General features: G+C 36.6%; 1 protein-coding gene across 2 annotated transcripts; it reads left to right on the top strand.

Moving 5' to 3' along the window:
* The first annotated feature begins 3,188 nt into the window (after positions 1-3,188).
* On the top strand, positions 3,189-14,771 carry LOC127853594 (palmitoyltransferase ZDHHC1-like). Of its 2 annotated transcripts, none has more exons than XM_052388257.1 (8): positions 3,189-3,292; positions 4,535-4,878; positions 8,620-8,721; positions 9,095-9,219; positions 9,819-9,977; positions 11,688-11,782; positions 14,206-14,331; positions 14,585-14,771. In XM_052388257.1, the coding sequence occupies exons 2-8, from the start codon at positions 4,535-4,537 to the stop codon at positions 14,690-14,692; spliced, it is 1,059 nt and encodes a 352-aa protein (XP_052244217.1). In that variant the 5' UTR covers positions 3,189-3,292; the 3' UTR covers positions 14,693-14,771. The 2 variants fall into 2 exon arrangements, with proteins under 2 accessions (XP_052244217.1, XP_052244218.1); XM_052388258.1 differs by having other exon boundaries at positions 3,190-3,292; positions 4,668-4,878.
* The last annotated feature ends 2,846 nt before the right edge of the window (positions 14,772-17,617 follow it).

The following is a 17,617-nucleotide window of genomic DNA, read 5'->3' as shown; positions in this document are numbered from 1 at the left end:
ACAAAATAGGCCTTATAAAAGCAAATTTTCAATTTTTTAACCCCCCCGGGGCAGGGTCAAATTTGACCCCAGGGGCATAGTTTGAACAAACTTGGTAGAAAACTATAAGATGTCACTACATAGCAAATTTGATAGCCCTAGGCCCAATGGTTATGGACAAGAAGATTTTTAAAGTTTGCACAAAATAGGCCTTATATAGCAAATTTTCAATTTTTTAACCCCCCGGGGCAGGGTCAAATTTGACCCCAGGGGCATAATTTGAACAAACTTGGTAGAGGACTATAAGATGTCACTACATACCAAATTTGGTAGCCCTACGCCATACGGTTATGGACAAGAAGATTTATAAAGTTTGCACAAAATAGGCCTTATATAAGCAAATTTTCAATTTTTTGACCCCCGGGGCAGGGTCAAATTTGACCCCAGGGGCATAATTTGAACAAACTTGGTAGAGGACTATAAAATGTCACTACATACCAAGTTTGGTAGCCCTAGGCCCAATGGTTCTTGACAAGAAGATTTATAAAGTTTGCACAAAATATGCCTTACATAAGCAAATTTTCAATTTTTTGACCACCAAGGGCAAAGTCAAATTTGACCCCAGGGGCATCATTTGAACAAATTTGAAAGAGGTTCACCACAGGAACATTCCTGAGAAATTTCATCAGAATTGGACAAGTAGTTTAGGAGAAGAAGATGTTTTAAGAAAAAGTTAACGCACGCACGCACGCACACACGACGGACACAGGACCATGACATAAGCCTCGCTGGCCTTTGGCCAGTGGAGCTAATAAAAACAACTAAAATTCTATAATCTTTGAGCGATTATTAAATAATGATATTGCAAATAATGTACATTAAGTTTTCACCACACAATGCATTGAAATTTAACGTTTCTAAGAATACCAACATGACTAGTATAGAGTTGTATTTGACCAAGCCTTTTGAAAAAAGCCACGACATATGTTTATCGGATTATGGAAGTGTAAACAATGATACGCATGATTTGGTGAAACTACCAACCGTTGTTTTTATTAGTAAATACAAAGCATAGTCGAAAACAAATAAAACAATAAGATGTCTCAAATTCAACAAACCTTTGCAAAGAATACTTCTTTGTTGGCAACACTTGGTTAATTTGTAATCTTAATCTTACTTGATCGCTTTGTCAAGGTCTCTCTGTAAAAATGGCGGCTGTGAAAATTTGCCTCGTCGCGCGAAGTCTCGTTGGGTCGCAAGTCTCGTTTCCGTTTTGCGTAACAACGCGTTAGCTTGTTCTTCGCTTCATTTGAGTTTCGCATCCCTTTGTTTGTATAGGTCCCTGGGAAGCTGCATTGCGAAATTTAACGCACATAACACGAGCGGTCGCATTCCCCGATTTTTAAATTAAGGTCTGGACATATCTTACGATTCAACGTAAAAAACAAACTCGTACTCACTGTTTGCATCCATTTTTTGAAATTGCCACCACAACGGAAGCTGCATTACGACATTATAAGCACGTAACACGAGCGTTATTGTCGCGATGATTCCACCCCGTGTTCTAATTGCCATCAATACAAAATACATTTATCTTTGATGTTTCAGAAAATTTGTAGCAGTTGGAACCCGGGGGGGGCGTAACTTCCTATGTACGGGTATGTAGTGGTGTGCCGAAAATATGGGGTGTGTTTTTCGACTAAAATTATAGATATGGGTATGGTTTTGAGCATCTAAATATAGATATGGGTATTGAAATCAGAAATGTGCTTATATATAAATGGATATAGATTTGACAGTATCAGTATCAAAATGGGTATAATGCATTTCATTCTTGTATATAAATTTACAAATAAACATACAATAGCAAATTTAATAATTAAACTGTATTGATATGATAGAGATTAGAATTCTAGCTTGAAATGTGTCCACTTTATCGAATTCTAGTATTGAAATGGGTCCAGTTTATCAAAATTATGGAAGAGCTATAAATATGGGTCCACTTTCTCAAAGGTATCGGATAGCAATGGGTCTGCTTTTTCAAAAATCTTGTATCAAAATGGGTTTACATTATCAGGGTTCCGGTATAAAAATGGGTCACATTTCGGAAGTCTCAGTGGGACACCCCTACCGTAAAATTTGGGAAGTTACCCCCCCCCCCCCCGGAGTTGGAACGTGTGTGCTTATGGCAAGCGGTTCGACACATAATCCCAAGAAACTAGGTTTCTTATGAGAACCTAGGTTATCTGAATGAACCTTTGAATTTCTCATGAGAACCTAGGTTTTCAAACGAGAACCTAGGTTCTCATGAAAACATAAGTTCTCATTTGAAAACTTGGGTTCTTGAATCCCTGTGCAATCTTCAAGCGAGAACCTAGGTTCTCATGAGAAACCTAGTTTCTTGGGATTATACGCCGAACCGCAAGAAACTAGGTTTCTCATGCGAACCTAGGTTCTCATTCTGAGAACTTAGGTGCTAATGAGAAGCTAGGTTTTCAAATGAGAACCTAGGTTCTCATGAAAACCTAGGTTCTCATTTGAAAACTTGGGTTCTTGAAGCCATGTGCAATCTTCAAGCGAGAACCTAGGTTCTTATGAGAACCTAGGTTTTCAAATGAGAACCTAGGTTTTCAAATGAGAACCTAGGTTCTCATGAAACCTAGGTTCTCATTTGAAAACAAGGGTTCTTGAAGCAATGTGCAATCTTCAAGCGAGAACCTAGGTTCTCATTCTGAGAACCTAGGTTCTCATTTGAAACCTAGGTTCTCATTAGAAACCTAGTTTCTTGGGATTATGCGTCGAACCGCAAGAAACTAGGTTTCCCATGAGAACCTATGTTCTCATTTGAAAACCTAGTTTCTTGGGATTATGCGTCGAACCGCTTGCCATATACATGTGCTGTCGCCGGCACACATGTAAACAGGGGAGGTGATTCTGACTGTGTGGTAAATGCATGTTGATTTCCCTTGCCATTGACTAACACGTTAAATTAGTGCAAAGGATAAAGCATAATTGGGTTGTATTCTTATAATAATATCATGGTTCTTGTTTAGCAAAGACAAACGATAATAGAGTGAAAAGAAAAACGATCAGTTTTATTGCGTTATTAATACGTGTGTTCAAGAGTTGGTTAAGCGGCGGAATGATACGGAACTATTATCTCCCAGGATTCAGTGCATTTCCCGTGCTTGACAACGTAGCAGACGCATTGACCCATTGTCAGTTGCAGTGTGTTTTATCTAAAATTTTGATTGTATGTGCGCTGAAAAAAGATTGAAGGCTCGTGCATCATGGGGCGACATAACCCTTTAAGGTAGCACTTATAAACCGCATTGTGTTGAGATATTATACCATGTGAATTCATAGTGTTTATTAAATTATTGCTTCAAAAATGGAAATGTATCAATCATGTCTATAAAATTGTGTTAATATTTTGATATTATTTGTTAAAAAGATTCTCAAAACATTTGTAGCAACTTTGTCCGAAATATTTTTTTCGCATATAAAATCACAATTTACATTGTTTGAGCCTTTCGGGCAATTAACAGTATTCACATAATGACTATAACTGTGTTCATTCGGGACAGAAAATCAAGTTATTCCATTAGCTTAGTTAAAACATTAACTATTCACAAATGAATTTTTATTTTAATAGTTGAAACTTATATTGTTTAATTAATTTGAATGTATGATTAAAAGGAAATTAATAATTTTATTTTAATTTACAAAATGATACACAGAGCATATTTCTAAAAATAAAATTTAAATTAATCCCAATCATTTTGTGACTCCGTGAATTGCATTTACTTTATTTTTTAAGGATAAGTCAGCTTGCAAATCAAAGTAGAGCACACTAGTTGTTTAAATAATGGATGCAAGTCATTCTAGATATTTAAAGTTTTATGGTAAATACAAATATTAATATTAAAGGTATTTTTGTGATTTAATTTTTTACCAAAGTGCAGTTTCATTAGGAAAAATCAATTAGTTGTTCAATTTTGCGTTTTGTCAAAATGGAGGGAAAAAGAGATGTCTGTTATGCAAATAAACAAGGCTCAGTTTTTTTAACTGTGTTTTTGATAATTGAGCATCTAATTTTAATATGTTATACGAGTGTCATCTCATACAAAGGATTTTTATAAAAGAGCTCATTATAAAGCTCTAGCGAGTTTGAAAATTTACCAGGTACTTGGACAAAATAAATGAAGTATCTGTATGTTATTTGATGTTTTGATGTGATTTGAATGGAAAGTCAATACGCATCAGTGATTTTTTCCCTTCTTTATAAAGTACCCGTAAAAGGCACTTTCCCAATTGAAGAAAAACTACAAAATTCCCAATTGCCGTCTGAAAAATTTGATTTCCCAAACCATTTTTTCCCAAAGTGCATAATCTGAAAGGTAACAAATAAAATTAGCACTGACACTGAACATTTCAAGCCACAATGAATGTAAATCAATATTTGAGTTTAATTGTGCTATTGATACAAAGCAATAAAAAAACACATAATTCCCATAATGTTAGAGTGCTGAGTTAGTGGTTATTTCTACTTCAGATGCCGGATTTAGAAGCAGGGTTAGAGATAGAGCCTTGCCGTAGAAATGGTTGGACGCCCCCGCCTTCAGCCCGCCAGGCAATTACCTGGCTGGTTCTGGTGGTTTTGGGTGTCATCTATTTCACCTCATTAGTGCCGGCCCTACACAACTCCTGGCAGCTTCCAGCATACATAAGTACAGGAGTTTTGATGCTTGCACACGTCATTGTGCACGTCATCACAATATCTATAGATCCTAGTGATCCTAGAGTACTCAGGAAGAAGAAACCTAAGATTAAGTTTGACGAGATGAAACATCAGCACGTCATAGAAAATCAGCACTGCAATATATGCCAAGTCAATGTGTAAGTTGTTATTAGTTCTTTTTTTTTTTATCTTCTACATATGTAAACTTATAGACAATAATGATTAGGGCATCATAATAGTAACTCCCATAATAATATAGTTTTATGGTTACTTTTGTTTTGGAAACATCTTAATGAAATGACATTAATTAAATGCCACTTTTAAATGGGTCTATTTTTATTCTTTCAAAAGCATCTTTTGCATTAAACTCAAAGTAAGTGTTTGCATCAAGTGCACATGCCATTAGCACAATGATGTTGTAGCCAAACCTACTATTCTGGTAAATATGGGTTTCTGAGTAACATTCCAGTTGATTTCTATGTGATTATTTTAAAGATTTATTTTACATTTATATTCAATTCAACACATTTTTCAAATAATTGTTAAATGTTTACTTTAAAATAGTATTTTGATGTGTAATGCTGATTGGATGATTCCTGATGATAAAGCTATATATGTTGCATCTTAACTTTTGTATATCGATGGTCCCAATTTAAAATGACGAACCTACATTTTTGGCATTTCGCCATTTTGATACTGTGCAAAGCGTGAAATCAATGCACATTTACCCCCAAAACAACAAAATAGTTAACCAATCGCAACAGCTCCATAAAGTCACGTGATGTAATGACGAACCGCAATTGCTTGAAGTCAAAATAACGAAGCTGAAAAAAATTGTTACGTCGGCATTTTGCGCGCTTATTAATATATTAAAGTATCAATATAGCCATGTATGTTAAGGCAAATTGACGAAACGTAAACGTTTGCTTATAAAAAAATTAAATGATGTACATTTTATAGCATTGATAAACGCAAAAAGATATCAAAATAATATAAAATGTTGAGGTATTAACTTAGTAACTTGAGGCCGCAACTAATAGCTTGTTCCTACAACTTATTAAGTTGAGGTTTCAACATAGTAAGTTGTTCCTTCAACTTAATAACTTCTGGCCGCAAGTTACCATGTTATAACCACAACTTAATGTGTTGTGGGAACAACTTATTAAGCTTCGACCACAACATAGTTTAAGCAATCAGATAGGCCGTTTCATCTTTACCGTTTTATCACGTTTAGTACCTGTATACGCGTAATATTGTGCGCCGATTTGAGCACTATCCCTGTAAGCTATGGATCCCGGGATTGAGTCCCTGTCTGAGCACTTGCCTTGTTTGCGACTGGGTTCAGGGTTCCATCCCCGGTCTGAGCACTAGCAACGTACGCGTCGGATCCCGGATTCGAGTCCCATGTTTTTTTGGATTTGAACCCGGGACCCTTCTTGTAAAGGGCGATTCCTCTGACCGGAGCTCGATCCCGGGAACCATCGTTTACGAGGCGAGTGCAAGATGCCTAAGTTTTTGACGGTCTGAAAATCTAATTAGGAGTTATCGACGGCCTCGGGTTTCGAATCATAGTACGAGCACTAGCCCTGAAAGCTTTGGGTCTCTAGATCAATCCTCGGTTTGAGGATTTACCCTATAAGCGACGGCTCGAATTCCGATGTGAAAATTTGCACCAACAGTGACCGGTCCCGGGTTCGAGCCCCAGTCTGAGTACTAGCCCTGAAAGCTATGGATCCCGGGTTCAAGCCTGTGTCTTACCACTTGCCCAGTAAGGGAAGGATCCCGGTTGCGACCCTCAGTCTGAGCGTTCGCACCGAAAGCTAAAGGTTCACACAGGGACTTGAACCAAACAGCCGTCGCTAACATACCATACTGAGCACTCGCCTTCTAAGCGACCGGCTGCCGAAATGAGCACAAGCTTCGTAAGCAACATTTCCCGCGTTCGAGTCCCGAAATGAGAGCTAGCCTCGCAAGCTATGGGTGTTCTGGTTCTAGCGCCGGTCTGAGCACTAGCCCTGTAAGCTATAAATCCCGCATTTTTCGGGTCCGGCGCTAAGACTAGGACTTTGATCAGGGTCCGTTCGCTTAAATGGCAAGTACTTAAACCGGGATTTGAGCCCGGGGCCCATAGCATACAGGGTGAGTGCTCAAGCAGGGCATCCAAACCGGGATCCGTTACGTAGGGAGCGAATGCTAAGACTGGGATCCAAGTCGCTTACAGGGAAAGTCCTTAGACTGGGGCTAAAACCCAAAGACCCATCGTTTAAAAAGGGAGGTATCAGACCTGGATTCCCAACCGGAATCCGTCGCGTATGTGCCTAGTTTTCACACCAGGGTTCAAACCCTGAACCAAGTCGCTAACTTGGCGATCGCTCAGATAGGGGCTCAAATCTGAAATCCATGGCTTACATGGCAAGTGCTCAGATAGGGCTCGAACGGGGATCCATAGCTAACAGGGATAGTGCTCGAACCCGAGCACCTAGTAAAATAAGGGGTACTAATTGTGATAAAACGGTAAAGATAAAACGCCCGATCTTATTGGTTAAACTTAAATTAGTGGCCTCAACATAGTTAGTTGGTCCCACAAGTTATTTAGTTGAGGCAACAACTAATAAGTTGGGGGAACAAGTTATGAAGTTGTCGCCACAAGTTTCTGAGCTGAGGCCTCAAGTTAATAAATAAGTTGTTCCCACAAGTTATTTAGTTACAGGAATAACTTAATAAGTTAAATGAACAAATTACTAGGTTGAGGTCATAACTTAATAAGTTTTGGGAGCAAGTTATGAAGTTGTGGCCACAAGTTACTAAGCTGAGGTCTCAACTTAAACAGTTGTGGGGACAACGTACTTAGTTGTTTCCACAAGTTATTTTAAAAATTGTTCCCACAAGTTACTAAGTTGAGGCCACACTATAAATAAAGAATTGCGGTTGTCACCTCTGTTCCACCGTGTAAAACAGAAAAACACGCATTGCTTTGCTATATCTAACGGAAAAAATGGACAAATTTATTCTATTGAAACAAAATCTCTTACAATAAGCTGTCCAATTTGCCGAAACATCACATAAATGCAAGTCTAAATGACGAAGATACATTTTACAGCAGATTTATTAACTTAACGTCAAATTAGTTCCATACGAACATGGTCCATCATGCGACACTTTTAAAAATGTTTAAAATAGTCTTTATTTGACTTTGTGCAAGAAATGTTTAACAAAAATACGTCTCCTGAAAACTTGTGTTTTTGTAGGTTCGACATTTTAAATTGGGACCATCGATATGCTAAATTAGTTGTGTTTTTTTAATGAAATCGCAAGAAATGTTTAAATAGGAAAATGAATTAAGAAATATTGCATTCAATTGAAAAAGAATAGCCGACTCTACAACATAGGATATAATTCAGAATAAAGCAGCGGTCTGAACATTTTTAATAATAAATTTAAAGTAAAATTCATCTATGGAAATCACTATGATTGCTTGCCACTTTTAAATACCATGATGAATTGTTTCTAATTTGTAAATATATTTGTTTCGTAAAAGACAAAATGATTCCATTAAAGATCTCACAAGAAACTCTTTCATATTAACAGCCTGTAGATACCATTTTTACTGTTCTTAATTAATAGAATTGCTTTTGTACAAAGTGTTTTAATAATTTTTTGAGAAATAAAAAACTGATTTTTTTGTTTTGGGAAAGGCTGCTAAGTTACAATTGTATGCACTCTATAAAAATGGGATGTTTTCTTCAGTTTGTGAGCATGCTTTTTTTACTGTTATAAAACTATGTCTTAATATTTGTTAGCCAAATATCACATGTATATGTATGTCTATGAGGACTGTTAAGTACTAACATACATTCATTTCATTTCTCGGACAGTGATAGTATTTATTTATATTTCAGCAAGGCCCATTCTAACCACTGTCGTGTATGTAACAAATGTGTTTGGAGGTTCGACTATCACTGCCATTTTGTGAATAATTGCATAGGAGGCAGAAACTACAGGTAAATAGTTACCTCACTAACAAATTTTGTATGTCTTGGTACAAAATTACCACCAAGCTTTGACCAGAATAAAAATGTAAAGTATTTGCTGTAATGGTACATCTCAATATGTCTTCTCATGATTATTTTTGCATAATGGAAGTATACCTATCTTGAAATTGGGGATCATATTGAATGTATATGTTCTTAATTAAAATGGAAATATATAGCAGACATATTCTTCAACTTATGTACCCTTTGAAATAATACGAGTGTTCTTGGACCACCATTTTGGTTTTGTTTTTCATGTCCATAAAACATCATAAGTTTTCATACATGAAGGATTCTATAAAATGTCAGAATAGCTTACAAGAAGTGTTTCCTGTTTTTCCAGATGGTATATGGCAACTCTCGGAACAGCTTTTGTGGCATTATGCTTAATCAGTGGCCTTGCTGTCACTGAGTTTACCTTTTTCTTCACCGATCAAACCAATAGACACATTTTGCAGCCCTATCGAGGTACAACTTACTTTTCAAATTTGTGAACCTTTTTTATTTTATACTTCTTGGTACTTCTTGTTATCCTTTCTCAATATTTCCACTTTCTCTTTATCATAAATATTAACCAAATACCCCTTCAAATGTATTTTTAACATTTTTCAGAAATTCATTTGTTTCTCCCAGAGATTGAAAATATTGTGGTCCATTTTATAGCAAGAGGAGCTTGTTTACCACTTTTTAAATTGCCTAGTGTTTGATAAGAATTCAAGTATGCCAAAATTGATGATATAATAGAGACAAAATAAATTATCAATTTATATATAAAATAAACACAACACATTTTACATTTTAGTCGCGTTCTGTGAAAACTTGGCTAAATTTATGATGTGTAAAGTGTTTTCCCAGATTAGCCTGTGTAGTCCACACAGGCTAATATTGACAACACCTCATGCTTTTATGAAATTTTGTGTTTAAACCAAGTCTCTTCCTAACAGTATTGGAAAACACATTACACACTTGCATTAAGCTAAGTTTTCCCAGAACTAGGTTCACTTGATCATGACATTCCAGTTAAAATGAGTCCCACACAAGCCTACATCCCTCTTGTATGATTGCAGATCTGAACACTCTCCAAACATACAAAGATGCAAACTTCAAAATCCTCTACCAAAGTGTACCATACGAGGCGTGGCTGACCGTGCTCGCCTTCACCTTCACTCTGGGCACCTCAGTAGCTGTTGCTGTTCTAGGACTCATTTGTGTTCACATTTATCTCAGTAAGTGAACAATAACTTATTTCTGATACTCCTCAAATTCAGTCTGCAAAATTAACCCATCGCCTGATCGCCAATGCGATGAAATCCAAGCTCTGGCGATATAAAAATTGAATATCGATCGCCTGATTTGAGATGAAAAAAATCCAAAAAGACAGTTTGGAAATAAACCGATAAATAATCAATTTACGAAAATTCGTTCGTGTGCGTCGGCATTCCAGAAATTTGCCCTCGGTACAGATTTTGCTCGGTATTTTATTTATTTATTTCTGATTGGTTAGCGGATGGCACGGACATGAACTGCAACTGACGAAAAATCTTCACTACTTTCAGAAGAAAATCTACGAAGCATGCAAAGTTTTAAGTGATCGATTAGCGAAGTAAAGCAGTGCAATATCATTTTGTTAGGCAATATGTTAAACAAATTCTACAATGATAATGTATTTGCTAGGTAACTGGTTTTTAATTTTCTTCAGTTAAACGATATTGCACATTTTATTTCCTGGGCAAAACACGTCCTTTTCGGACTGTCGTTTTCGGATACAGTACTTGTCGTCGGTTACCGCTTGTCGTCGATTATAAGTTACCGCTTGTCGTCGATTATAATTTATCTTCCACATTCTTAATTAACAATAATAGAATGACTAATACACATGCGGTGATACGGTCAGACGGTTTATAATATTTCGCATTGTATTCATCAGAAATTTGTTAGGGCCCCAGTCCCCCGGCCTAATTTTCCGAATTTCAAATTTGGGACAATTGAAACCCCTGCCAAACCTCATAGGGCTATTTTGGGCCCTGGTAAAAAGGAAATTTCCAAATCAACAGATGCATCTATGTTGGCATAATGCATGTGACCAGGCAGTTGATGTTACAATGGATGTGGCCGTGCATCATGATGTAGTTCTTCAGACTGACTATATATCAGATGCTGAAATTATTATCATATGCTGACTCAGATGAGAATAACAAAATATTGTGTAGAGTTCTTTTGTGAATAAGCAAGATATCAAGAATTGGATAAAAGTCTGAACACCACTGATTTGTTCACAACTCAAACCCTTAATTGCATTACATGTTTAATAAGGACTGTTGACGTCTTTTCATAATAATATCAATGGACAAAAGTTTGGCTTTGAAAAATTGCCTCTGGCTATGAAATGTTGAAAGTTTCATAGCCACATTGGCTATGAAGATGCAAGTAATAGTTTTGCAGACTGCTCAAATTGGGATTCCAGTTAGGAATTTAAAGCTCTTAAATCTTTTAATTGTGAAACTTCAATAATAAAATTTGATAGATAGATTGATAAAACCAGTTCATTTTGTTAACAAACTTTGGGATTTTAAAGTCTTTTAGACTTAATATATTGCTAAAACATGTATGTTTTTCTGTGATTTAAAACCACTGTGAATTTCAGATTTGTCTATTTACATAATTTCACATGATGAACAAAATAGATCTTTATTTTTCAATGGGATAAGTTGTTGGTACTTTTTGTTTGAACAGTTTTATGTTATATGGTTGTTGTCATATTGATAAAAACAAATACTTAACAATCTGTGTAATATCTATTCCATTCCGAATGTTGCTGCTTCTTTAGCTCGATACAGAAGTTAAAAAGTCATTTCAATAACCGGATAACAATTGTTGACCATTTGAAAGCATTCACAAATGTAATAACAGCTAAAAGAATGATCTTTTACCTTCAGCTAGCCACAAATCGACAATCTTTAAATCGTTAGAAAACCCATCAAAAGCATATGTGCCAGTGAAGGTGGAAAGCTACATGAGCGGTGCTACATTGGTACTATACAGACACTTTTTAGCTCTTCAAATCTTAATAAACTAATGTATTGATATTGTATAGGGAACATACATCTGATCCTTCCTCTTGAAAAATGGGGCTTAATGCATGTGCATGAAGTGTCATCCCAGATTAGCGGTCAGGGACGACAATTTCTGCCTAAATAGGATTTTTGCTAAGAAGAAACTTCTTTTAAACAAAAGACACCATAACAAGGATAGGTGTCGTTCCTGATTAACCAAGGCAAGCTGCAGAGGCTTATCTGGGACAATACTATGCACTTGCTTTAAGCCCCCATTTTCCTACAGTGCAGCTGTTAAAATTACCTCATAATCTGACAGATTAAATTATAAAGTTTAAATGTCAATAGTAATATCAATTTAAGGCCATGTTTTTGGCAATGTGTGAAAAAAAATAATGTAAAAAAAGTATATTTCTTAACACATTTAAAAAAGTATATTTTCTTTTCACATTTAGGCCTATACTTTATTATGCCCCCCTTCGAAGAAGAGGGGGTATATTGCTTTGCTCATGTCGGTCTGTCGGTCCGTCCACCAGGTGGTTGTCAGATGATAACTCAAGAACGCCTGGGCCTAGGATCATGAAACTTCATAGGTACATTGATCATGACTCGCAGATGACCCCTATTGATTTTGAGGTCACTAGGTCAAAGGTCAAGATCACGGTGACCCGAAATAGTAAAATGGTTTTTGGATGATAACTCAAGAATGCATACACGGCCAACAGGGCGAACTCTGAACAATATAACTGAAGCAACTGGTCTGTAATCCTAAATCTATAATTATCAGTCCAATGAAACATCATCCTTTGAGTAAAATAAAGTGGATCAGTAAAAATATTATCAGAATATGAGATTTTTTGTATATTTTGTATATTAAATATTGTGTTAATGTTAAATTTTGTTGATTAATATAAATATAAGCAGAACAGGGGAGGTAATACACTATTATATCTTTCTTATATACACAGGAAACAAATGCAATAAGTTTAAATTTCATGTTTAATGAATAGACGATATTTATCATGTCAGTGTGAGATCATTTGTTATATTTTATGATCACATTTTATTATTACTTTGACAAAACAACACTTACCTGAATACCACAATGGATTTCACCCAAACAATACTCCACGCCCCTACCAGAATCCCTTCCCCCCCCCCAACCTCAACCCCCCCCCAATTTTTTTTAAACATCATCTAATAAATTACCACACCCCACATTTTACCCCCCTCTCACCCCCACCCCCCCCTACCCCCCCCCCCCTCTACTACCCACCCCCCCTCCCCCCACCCCCTAATTTTTTTTAAACATCTAATTAATACCCCACCCCACATTATAACCCCCTCTCACTCCCCCCGACCACCCCCGACCCCCCCCCCACTCTCCCCCCCCATTTTTTTTAAACACTAATAAATTACCACCCCCACATTATACCCCCCTCTCACTCCCCCCAACCCCCCCCCCCCCAACCCCCCAATTCAATTTTTTTTAAACATCTATAAATTACCCACCCCACATATTACCCCCCTCATCACCACCCTCCACCCCCCTACCCCCCAACCCCCCCCCCCAATTTTTTTTTAAACATCTTATAAATTGCCACACCCCACATTATACCCCCCTCTCACCCCCCCCCCCCCCTACCCCCCACGAAAAAAAAAACAATTTTGTTTAAACATCTTATAAATTACCACACCCCCCACATTATAACCCCCTCCTCACTCCCCCCCCTACCCACCCCCCCCCCCAATTTTTTTTTTAAACATCTAATAAATTACCACACCCAACATTATTACCCCCTCTCACCCCCACCCCCCCCCCACCCCCCTACCCCCCCCCACCCCCCCCCCCAAAAAATATAATTTTTTAAACATCTTATAAATTACCACACCCAACATTATACCCCCCTCTCACTCCCCCCTACCCCCCTACACCCCCCAGCCCCCCCCCCCCAATTTTTTTTTTAAACAACTTATAAATTACCACACCCCACATTATACCCCCTCTCACTCCCCCCTTGATCATGACTGGCAGATGACCCCTATTGATTTTCAGGTCACTAGGTCAAAGGTCAAGGTCACAGTGACTCGAAATAGAACAATGGTTTCCGGATGATAACTTACATTAGGTCAAAGGTCAAGGTCACAGTGACAAAAAACGTATTCACACAATGGCTGCCACTACAACTGACAGCCCATATGGGGGGCATGCATGTTTAACAAACAGCCCTTGTTGAGACAGCCTAACAAACTCTTCATTGAAATAAATAAACTGTATTTATATTTGAATGTAACTACTACTACTACTACTACTACTATTACTACTACTACTACTGCTACTACTATTACTCCTATTACTACTACTACTTCTACTACAAATTATTATTTTTCCTTTATAAAGAATTCTGGCTCTTTCACCATTGAGCTCGTCACTGGTCTCCCCTGGGTCAGCACATTTCACACAACACGCTCAGCCAAGAACTCAGCCAAGAACTCAGCCAAGAACAACAACAACGAATGTGAACTGGTAAGCAAGCACATGATGTGTTTTTTAAGTCTTACTAGTCCTAGCTGTATGACATCTAACCACTTGCTCAATTAAATTTGATTTCGACGTACAGTCCAACCTGACTTTGGGATCACCCCAGTTAATATGTCACCTTGCGTAAACAGTCAGTGTTAAAGTAAACAGTATCGTTGATTATAAAGATTGTTTTTTGAAACATACTATATTTTGTGCTAAGGAATTATGATGGATATTTTACTTTTATGTAATTCAGAAAATGGTGGATGAGACTTGTTCCAGCAGCGCCCAATCTGACAACAGCTCAATGTGCAGCCTGAGCCAGGGCGTTGTGTCCTTGGCGCCAAGCACTACCAGTCTGTAGACACTGAACTTCAGACATGCCAAACAAACACCTTCACCTTTAGTCCATGTACTATTTTTACAATATTTTAGGTTATTTTGGGCAAAAAGAATTATTTTTTTTGTTAAAAAAAGTCAAGCTTTTTTGTGTGTTTTTTTACAATATCAATTTTTTTTTAATTATAAAAAGTAATATGATTTTGTCATTTTTCTAAATAAATTAAAATGTGTAGGTGTTCCAAGGTCTAAAGCTATGCATATGATTTTTCTTTTAAAAAATACAATTAAAAGTACACACCACATTTAAATTTGTCAAAAATAGAGACAGAAATGTTTGGAAAAAAAGCACATATGTGAAACTTAATTTTTATTATTTTTATGGTTTATTTAATTCCTCTATCCAGCACGAGCAGGGTTTGCTTTTTTATACCATTTTGCATAACAACTGCTTCTTAAAAATAAATATTTTTATCACATCAGAACTAAACATGTTGAGTTGCTTAAAAACATGCTCACGGAGTAAATTGCTAAAGAGAGTGCATAAAATAATGTGACAACCCTTCTTGTATATGCATTTTGTTAACAAACCTATTTCTTATGTTACTTAGAATGGTGTGTACACAAAAAAAGTTAAAAATAAAAAAATATAAAAAGTATAAACGGATCATAAATGGTAAAAAAAGTTAAAAATTCATAAACTTAAAGCACATAATTATTATTTGTTTATCAAAACTTTAAAATGTTATTGACAAAAATTTATTAAAATTCTTATAACAAAAAAGCAGGTATGGTGTTTGGCAACAAAACATGAAACTTTTCTATGAACATCTACAAAATAAATATTGTTTGTGCTTTAAAATGTTGTTGTTTGTTTATTTCTTTATTTGTTTTTGTCGGATGTTGGGTCACACTATGCACAAAGTGCTTGGTGAGCTATAGGTCTCTACATTGGAATGTTATGGTGTTAGCAACATTTTTAAATCAATTGTTACCAAACATGCACTATTTGTTTATAACCATAAAATCTTGATGTGAATTGTCTTCGGGCCTTGTCCCATCAATTAAACTAGATTTATTTCTCTTTTCTCATGCAAAAAAGGCCATAACTGATACAAATCTGGGTATGCATGGTCTTTGAACGCTATCCTACCAGTAACACTAGAGTAATTTCCCTTGTTAACACACAAAGGCAAAAGTGCCATTTTCACTATATACATACTTTATTAGTCCCCTACTGGTTTCACCGGAGGGGACTTATGTTTTGCGCTCTGTGTGTCCGTCAGTCAGTCAGTCAGTCTGTCACACTTTTCTGGATCCTGCGTTAAATTAAAAGTTCTTAATATTTTTTCATGAAACTTGAAACATCGATAGATGGCAATAAGGACATTATGCACGTCATTTTATTTGGTTCCTACGTCAAAAATTCTGGTTGCTATGGCAACAAATATAATTAAAAAAAATAAAAAAATTCTGACAATGGAGGAGTCTGTAGGGGACAATAGTCTTGTTTATTAGGAAGTTAAGGGTGGTATGCTTACTCGTCATTAACTTCTGTCTGTGCGTCTTCCAGCAGACCCAAATTTGTCTGAAAGCATGTCCACGGTGTAAATGCATATCGGTGGCCTCTCTGTCAAAATTCTGCCTCTCTGTTTATTCTCGGCTGCCTCTCTGTTATAAACACGAAAGATGGCTGATCGTAATTCACATAACAGATAAGAAAAATCTAAAATTAAATCCCGTAAACACATGTGTGCATAAAAAGAGGTGGTCCATGAGTTGAAGCATATATCCAGCTACAGGTACACAGTATTCCGCAGGTCTAAACACTTATCACAAACTCTTATCGAAGATGGAATGATGATTAGGATGGTGGAACAATCGTTCATACATGCCACTTTAATGACTTTTTTTACAAAGCTTTTCCGTAATATGTCAAATATCTTATGTCATTGATATCATCTTTATGATCAAAACTTTACGTTCAATGTGCGCTATATAAAAATTTTCGTCAATTTTACTTAAACAAGAGGGCCTGAAAGGCACAAAGTCGCTCACCTGAGATAACAAGATATTATTGGGACAAATCTTCTGACCAAGTTTCACGAAGATCTGAAAATAAATGTGGCCTCTAGAGTGTAATACAAGGTTTTACTATAGCCATATAAGGAAAAATGCCCCACCCCCTGGCAACCATGTTTTTCAACCAACCGGCATCATTTTGAACTTGTCCACGATATTATCGGGATGAATCTTCTGACCAAGTTTCATGAAAATTGGACAGTAAATGTGGCCTCTAGAGTGTTAACAAGATTTTACTATAGCCATTTAAGGAAAAATGCCCCGCCCCTTTTAAGCCATTTTTTTCAAGCAAACATAATTATTTTCGAACTCATCCAAGATATTATTGAGACCAATCTTTTGACCAAATTTCATGAAGATTGGACAATAAATGTGGCCTCTAGAGTGTTAACAAGATTTTACTTTAGCCAGTTATATATAGCCATTTTCAAACTCATCCAAGATATCATTGGGACAAATCTTCTGACCAAGTTTCATGATGATCGGAAAATAAATGTTACCTCTAGAGTGTTAACAAGGTTTTACTATAGCCATATAAGGAAAATAGCCCCGCCCCTGTGATGGCCATGTTTTTCAACCAACCGGCATCATTTTCGAACTCGTCCAAGATATTATTGGGATGAATCTTCTGACCAAGTTTCATTAAGATTGAACAATGTGGCCTCTAGAGTGTTAACAAGATTTTACAATAGCCATATAAAGCCATATAAGGAAAAATGCCCCGCCCCTTGGCGGCCATGTTTTTCAAGCAAAGGTTACGATTTTTGAACTCATCAAAGATATCAGTGGGACAAATCTTCTGAGCAAGTTTCATGACGATCAGAAAATAAATGTGGCCTCTAGAGTGTTAACAAGGTTTTACTATAGC

This window comes from Dreissena polymorpha, chromosome 12, assembly GCF_020536995.1.
Source record: "Dreissena polymorpha isolate Duluth1 chromosome 12, UMN_Dpol_1.0, whole genome shotgun sequence".
Taxonomy (NCBI): domain Eukaryota; kingdom Metazoa; phylum Mollusca; class Bivalvia; order Myida; family Dreissenidae; genus Dreissena; species Dreissena polymorpha.
The sequence above is the reverse complement of the archived record's forward strand: the minus strand, read 5'-3'. Positions and strand labels throughout refer to the sequence as shown.